At 40.0% G+C, this 7,260-nt stretch overlaps 1 protein-coding gene across 4 annotated transcripts in view; it reads right to left on the reverse strand.

Moving 5' to 3' along the window:
• The window catches only part of rxraa (retinoid X receptor, alpha a), a 96,915-nt gene that overhangs the window by 14,314 nt on the left and 75,341 nt on the right, over positions 1–7,260 (reverse strand). For 2 of the 4 annotated variants that reach the window (XM_020600967.1, XM_020600965.1), the window contains exons 4-5: positions 3,888–4,038; positions 1,402–1,581 (exon numbers count right to left, since the gene is read on the reverse strand). In XM_020600967.1, coding sequence (XP_020456623.1) covers positions 1,402–1,581; positions 3,888–4,038 — 331 coding nt within the window. Of the gene's footprint in view, positions 1–1,401; positions 1,582–3,887; positions 4,048–7,260 lie in introns of all 4 variants that reach the window. The other 2 variants (XM_020600966.1, XM_020600964.1) reach the window with 1 other exon arrangement.

The following is a 7,260-nucleotide window of genomic DNA, read 5'->3' on the forward strand; positions in this document are numbered from 1 at the left end:
CCCCCCAGTCTCCTGACTGGAAGAGCATAAATTCGTTTAATCCTGTTTTTCTGTGGATTCACTTAGCGTTTTGGGCTACTGCTGTCTTGTTTTCTAACCACAGCCCTCGGGGTGCAGGGGGAGGCTTAGGGAGCACTATGAGTGAAAGGCAGTAAATGATAATATCCTTGAAAGGAGTAAAGAGCCCAACACTGATATAAATAAAAAAAAAAAGGGGAGGTGAGGCCACGTAAAGGTCAACTGGCCTCAGATAGAATAGCCTGCAAAATGTATTTATCCAAAAATCATGTATTCTTCTTGTTCACTCAGCTTTATAAAGGAAGGCTACATCGAACACACATGCACGCACACATGACAGTGAGCGACAGTGACTGATTTGCCTAATGTGCAAAACATTATTTATCAGCACTGCTGAAAGTGCTAATATTTTTAACAGCTTCATGAAGTGCTAAAATTCACAGATTTTGATGAAATTTTGTGCCTTGAGTTTTGCATAAAATAGGCTCACAGACCATGTTTGTGTTTGTGCAAACAAGCTGGTTAGCAACACCTAGGGTTAGGCTCTTTCACACAACCTCCAGGTACAAATCATTAGGAGTGCAAGAGCATGGCCAGGGATGGCCAGAGAATGCAATGGAAGCAGAAGTTCACACAGCACCTTTGTTATGTTTTTACAGTACTTTCCCAGTCTACATTGGTGTGTTCCCTCGGCACTACCTGTTCTCACAGACCTCTACATTCTGTAATTCTGGGTTGCTGTGGCTACAACAGCTGAATGCATTATTGCCCCAGAACCAGTGCTTGAAGCAGGACATATTTAAATACAGCAGAGTCTGTTGCCGTTATGCACAGCATGATGTAGCAGAGCAGTTTAAAGTGCTTCTGGAAAAATTGATAAATGCAGGATGGCAGACATGTTGCTTTACTTATAGAAAGCAAGTAACAAGGGACTCCATCAAACCTTAAAGTCATATGTTGAGTGCTCTTTGTAACTCCACATCAGTTTATGCCCAATCAATTTAAATTAAACATACTCTACTACTGCATTTTGCAAACTCCTACAGTGTGAATGAACCTAGTAGTCACAGTGAGTATACTGGCATCTGCTCAGAGCATCATATTCATAGCAGTTTGAGAACATACTGCCAGATTAAGCCAGTCTGTGTTCTTCTGTCGTTTATTAAATGGTCAGTACACAATCACATAAAGTGCACTAAAGGGATAATCTTAAGAAAGTGTTCCTAAACCAATGCTATTACCAAAGATCATACAGGTACTCTGTGCATTTCAGATTTTCTAAAATAGGGTCCTTATCTGTGTCCCAATGAGAATCTCTGTGAATTATACTAGATTTGCATGAATAATTAAGTGGGACTTTATCCTCAACGGTATGTGCTGTACCTTCTCTCTTCATGCCCATGGCTAAACACTTCTGATAGCGGCAGTACTGGCAACGATTCCTCTGGCGCTTATCAATGACACAGTCCTTGTTGTCACGACAGGTGTAGGTCAGGTCTTTGCGAACCGTCCTTTTGAAGAAACCTTTGCAGCCCTCACAGCTGTATACCCCATAATGTTTACCTGTGGGGAAAAAGTCAGATACAGTTTGTCTGTTATTAGTGTATAGTTTTTCATGAGTCATATTTTCCATTTTGTCACAGTTTTTCCATGTTTGTTTGTCTCAAAAGACATAAGGTCACCAGGTTGAGGACGGAACCAGATCCTAACACTGCCAGACACATTTGCTGTCAGTTGCTCATTTGTTCCACTGTTGAATGAAGTAAACTTACAGACAGGTGACAAATTAAAGGAAAAAAAAAAAACAGCACAAAGTGTCTTAGTAAGGTTTTGGGCCACCACGTGCCACTAGAACAGTTTCACTGCACCTTGACATTTACTCTCCAAGTCTCTGATCTCTACACCATTCTTTCAACAGATATTCCCTCATTTGGTGTTAAGATGATGGTGGTAAAAAAGTTGTCTAACATTTCACTCCACCATCTGCCATAGTTGTTCAACTGGGCTGAGATCTGGTGACAGTGAAGGCCGTAGCATACTGTATGATTCACCATCATTTTCATACACGTCAAGGACATTGCCATCCTGGAAGAGATCACTCATTTATTCTGATGTTTCCTTTTATATGTCACCCATCTGTATTTGTAACCCATGACCACCAGAACAGCAGTCATGTAGTGCATTACTACTTTATTAGCAGTTATTCTAATTGAGATCAAACTTATTTTTCAAGAAAGACCTGAGAACAAAAAAGCCTATGCAGTTGGACATAACATTCAACCACATAAATAACATATTACAACCAGACTTTAAGGTGGCAAAAGGATCAGTTAGTATCAAAGACCCATTAAAGTGAACAGGCTGTGTGTTTGGGGGTTATGCCAAGGTGGTTGAGGAAGAAAAGAGGGTCCTACATAAGGCAAGGTCTGTGGGGTGGGAGGAAATTGAAGGGGCTTATGGATGTGCGTTACATAACTTTTCTCATATGTTGTTTTTTTCCCCCATTCACATTATTTATTACAAATGAAGTCTATTTGCATGTTTCCGTGTTGCTAACACTGACTCTTGTTAGATCTTTGTGGGTCAGACCACCAAAGGAGATAAATAAAGCCTTTGAGCAAAATTTCATGAAGTGTGACTTGCTATTAAACACTGTTTTGATTTCTCCCCATAGGTCCATGTAGTAGCCATGATGCAGGATGACATTAACACTGCCCATTAAATTAGATATCCATCTTCATTCTGTGGTTGAAACCTTTCATGGGTATCCCCAGACAAAACATTTAAACACAGGGCTATTTTTTGGCCTTGTGGAAAAAATAGACAACTTTGCAAAGAGAATTGCTGTTGGCGTGTGCGTGTGATCAGTCTGGGGGTAACAGTTAGGCACGGGTTCAGTGTTGTTGTTGTGGTTAAATTAGTTAGACCAAATGATTGGTGATGATTAAGAGAACCCTGAAGGGAGCATCTGTGAAAGGTCAAAAAATGTTTAAGAACTAACCCTTTTTTATTTTGCATTTTAAAACTTTATAAAGATTCTTGAGGAAGTCAGAACTTGGGTATCATACATAAAATTAGGAATTCACACATGAAACCTAAAATGAGAACAGTTTCTAGTGAAAACTGTAATGTGACACCTGGCAGGATGAAAGTTGAATCAGAGGTAACAATGATGTGCAGACATTTATGACTCGATCAGAAAGTAGTGTGAAAAAGGTGTCATCATGCCTCACAGTAGTGATGCTATGAGATTAGCCCATTTTCTGTTAGACACTGTGTTTCTATATTTTATTCAAAGTCGAACTGAGGTTTGGTTTAATCAGACCACACCATCTTCTGCATAATAATTTCAGTTTCTTTCAAGTGTTGTTCTGCTGCCCTTATAAGTTTCTCCCCCCTTCAGGAGTGGCTTTTCTGGCCTGTCTTCTGTTTAGCCCAGATTAGTGAAGAATTCCACTGACTGTTGTTCTTCCAGGAAGATCTCCCACTGCAAGAAGATGCACTATGTAGTTGTGCCAGAGCAGTCTGTGGGGCACTTCTCTGACCAAAGTTCATCTTCGGATCCTCTTTGGAGGGTTTTTGGTGTGGTTAGAGTACCAACTTTAGCAAGATGATGGCTAGTCCCACTTTCTTTTCATTTGGTGATGGAGTTTTGTGTATTCCCAGCTGCTGAGAAATTATATTTAAACCATTCCCAAGATCAATGGCTCCAAAAATGTCTTTCCTAAATCATACATAAGGTTCCCTGGACTTTCTGGTTAGAGTTTGAATCATAAAGCAGTTCAGTGATTTTAGTGTTCAGTGCTTCCTTTGTATGCAGTACATATGGTTATGCAGTAAGGAGTTTATCTCAGTCTGACGCCACTCACCTGAGGAGCGGTCACCACAGATTGCACAGATGTGTTTGGTGAGCGACAGGGCTGTGCCTGAGGGCTGGGCGGGCACCTTCATCATCCCGTTGAGGCCCAGGGGGGGCTTAATGTCCTCTGTGCTGCTGACTGAGTTCATCGGCGAGTTCAGCTGGAACATCAACACACACAAACACACATGCCAACAAGTCACAAAGCAGCCCTCTTGAACTCAAAACCATGACATCATGCACCCCATTACACCTGTCACATGGCTTAGCTGGTATAGTTTGTTGATGATGTTAAGTATTACAGTGGAACCTTGGATTGCAAGTAACCCGGTTTGCGAGTGTTTTGCAAGACGAGCAAAAAAAATTTTGATTCGATAAACGAGCGAGGTCTCGCAATACGAGTAGTACGTACGCTTTGTCTGCCGAGCGTCACGTGACGTACGTCACAACTGAGCCGATGGTTCTCACGCTTCACTCGTATAGTCAGTATCTGTACTGCAACAATGGCCCCTCATGCCAGCCACAATTCTTCTCAAAAAGTAAAGTGTAGTTTAATTTGTTTTATTTTTACTTTATACTGTATTTTGTATTACTGTAATCATTTTTATATAGATAAGTGGGTGTGGAACAAATCATCTGAGTTTCGCTTATTTCTTATGGGGAAATTCGCTTTGATATACGAGTGCTTTGGATTATGAGCAGGTTGCCGGAACGAATTATACTCGCAATCCAAGGTTCCACTGTATATATAAATATAAAATCTAAGCTGAGTCATGCTGATTGTTCTGAACACTGTGGTAAATGCACAAAGTTAAAAGAATTTAATGACTTCTGAATGCTCAAAATTCATCAATAGTATTTCTTTTTGCCCTCTTTCATTGCTCTCTCTGCCACTCTCCTCCCTCCTTTTCCCTTCCATTTCAGATCTAAATTTAGCGCAGTAGGATCCCGCACCACTCCACCCCAGGAACTCTTTTATTCATGCTCTCAACAAGCCCTGCTGGCTCCCAAATGTTTAGCGCTAGCATAACTCCATTGCAAAATTTAACAGTACTGTGGAAAAAAGAGCCAGCATTTGTTTTAGCAGGAGTGCTTCTATTGCTGGCTGCCTTCCTCTCTGAAAAAGATCAGAGTGACCCCCTCTTTGCTTTTTGCTAACAGTGGAAATCAAGAGGAGACCAATTATTATAACTAGCTGCAGTACATGATGTTTCCAGTGGAGATGCATGTTGAAGGGCAGGATATAAATGGTCCTAAAACATTAAATGTACTAGATGGAACAGAAGACAGCAAACCATCAGCACTATCTTGTGAAAAAAATGGGAAAGTAAAAGCTCCTCTTTGCTTCACTAGGCTAATGCTAACATGACATTACACTGGAGAAAGGGGAAGAAAATGGAATATACAGTCAGTTCAATATAGTATTGAGACCTCTTCACTTTTTGCACACTTCATTGTGTTGTAGATTTTACATGAATACAATTACCCATCGTTACAATACATTTTAAATGCTATTAAGCAAACTCCAAGCAGGCTGTTACAAACCTTTTACTCAAAGTGGCATCCATCTAGACGCTATACCACAAAGGCCTTATTAATGAAGCCATGTGGCCTCATATATTTATTAAGGTACATCATATTGTATGTGACCCGTTGTGATAAGAGTTTTGGCTCCAAATGTAGCTCATTTCGCAGGAGAGAAGCCCGTCTCTGTGTGAAGTGATCGGTCAAGTCAGAGGAATTATTTTGTAATGTCGAGGCAAACACAATAGTCTGAGATCATTTGTTGTCCTCAGCTGTGTTTACAGTGATGTGACTGAATACATTAGTAAGTGTATGCACTGGAAGAACAGTCATGTATACTCCACAGCAAACAATGTTCTTTCTCAAACATACGATATACAAACCAAGCAGCCACATGTGGAGAGCATGCATTTCCACAACTCCACATAGCGCATATTTATTTAACTCTAGGACTGTATACAGCACTGATGTGCAGTTGTACAGTCATTCATTGCAATGCTAAAAGGTAGAACTGTACTCTTCCCCATTTCTCTTTGCTTAACTTTCAAATTGTGCAGAAACAACATAGTATGAATAAAGCAAATGAGGAAAGTATTAATCAAAAGCAACATTGATACTGATAGATGAACAGAGGTTTTCTGAAACTACTCAGACAGCAGATTACTAAACCTCAAAATGTACTATGATCCCATAAAAGGGAAGCAGCTGATTTGATATATATGCATATACATGTATACTCAGATTCACCAAAACAGATGTTTGCAAATGCCCAGACCCAGTACACCAAATTCACATGCATACACAACGACATTCACACAAAATGTAAACACTGAGCTGCTCTTGATCCTGGCATGTCACTTCACCTTTGAAAACTCACACACTCGAATATTTGATTCAAAGTAAAAATAAAAAAAAAAGTCAGCAATTCCATATACATTTTTGCTTGGAGCTACAGTATCTCGTGCTTACACTGAGTGAAATATTCCAAACCACGGTGCTTTACAACCACTTCAAATAGAAATTTCTGGATGCCTTCTGCATAATTTTATACACATTTCCACAGAATTCAGCATGACATATGTGGTGTCATAGGAGCTTGACTTGGGAACCTGACTAGAAATTCAAAAACTAAAGCTTATGTGGGTTTGAATGTTTGGCTGCATTTGAATGATGATCCACTGGCTGGTTCAGTGGCTTGAAAAGGTTAAAGCCTTTTGTCATATGAAAATGTTAAATTCACACCCTGACACACACCCCTGGCCTGCTCTTCCCACCCTGTTTACACACACACAAATAATTCTTGTTTTATTACATTATTATCTTGCTTTCCATGTGGCATATTATACATTATTTAGTACCAAGAAAAAAAGAACCTTTGGCACAATATCAACTAGGTGCTATGTATCATTGGTGCTATTTACAGTTAATGAATAGCAGACACATAGAGAACCAGTCCAGGGGTTATTGTTAGATTATGCTGACAAAATGCTGCCTTAAGCAAAAAAGCATTTCCTGTAAGAGAATATAATGATTTTTATGAATATCTCCATGACATGAAGGCACCATCAAAGCTGCATCATTTGTTTGGAACCAGCTTGATTGGCATATGCACACACCCACATCTCTGCATGTTCACCCACTGGCATGCACACACACACACAGACACAGACATAATTAGACCATAATATCTTACCTCAGTTAAATGCACCAGTCTAGTCTTTTCACAGTGCTAACAGAGCTGTCTCGCTGGCTGAGATTGACTATCAAACTCTGTCGGCCAGACAGAAAACACTCTTCCACTCACAATCTATTTTCAGAAAACCTGCAACTCAATCTCAGAAACATTGCTCCCCATGGTG

The sequence above is a fragment of the Monopterus albus genome, unplaced genomic scaffold (genome assembly GCF_001952655.1).
Source record: "Monopterus albus unplaced genomic scaffold, M_albus_1.0 scaffold50.1, whole genome shotgun sequence".
In the NCBI taxonomy this organism is placed as follows: Eukaryota; Metazoa; Chordata; class Actinopteri; order Synbranchiformes; family Synbranchidae; genus Monopterus; species Monopterus albus.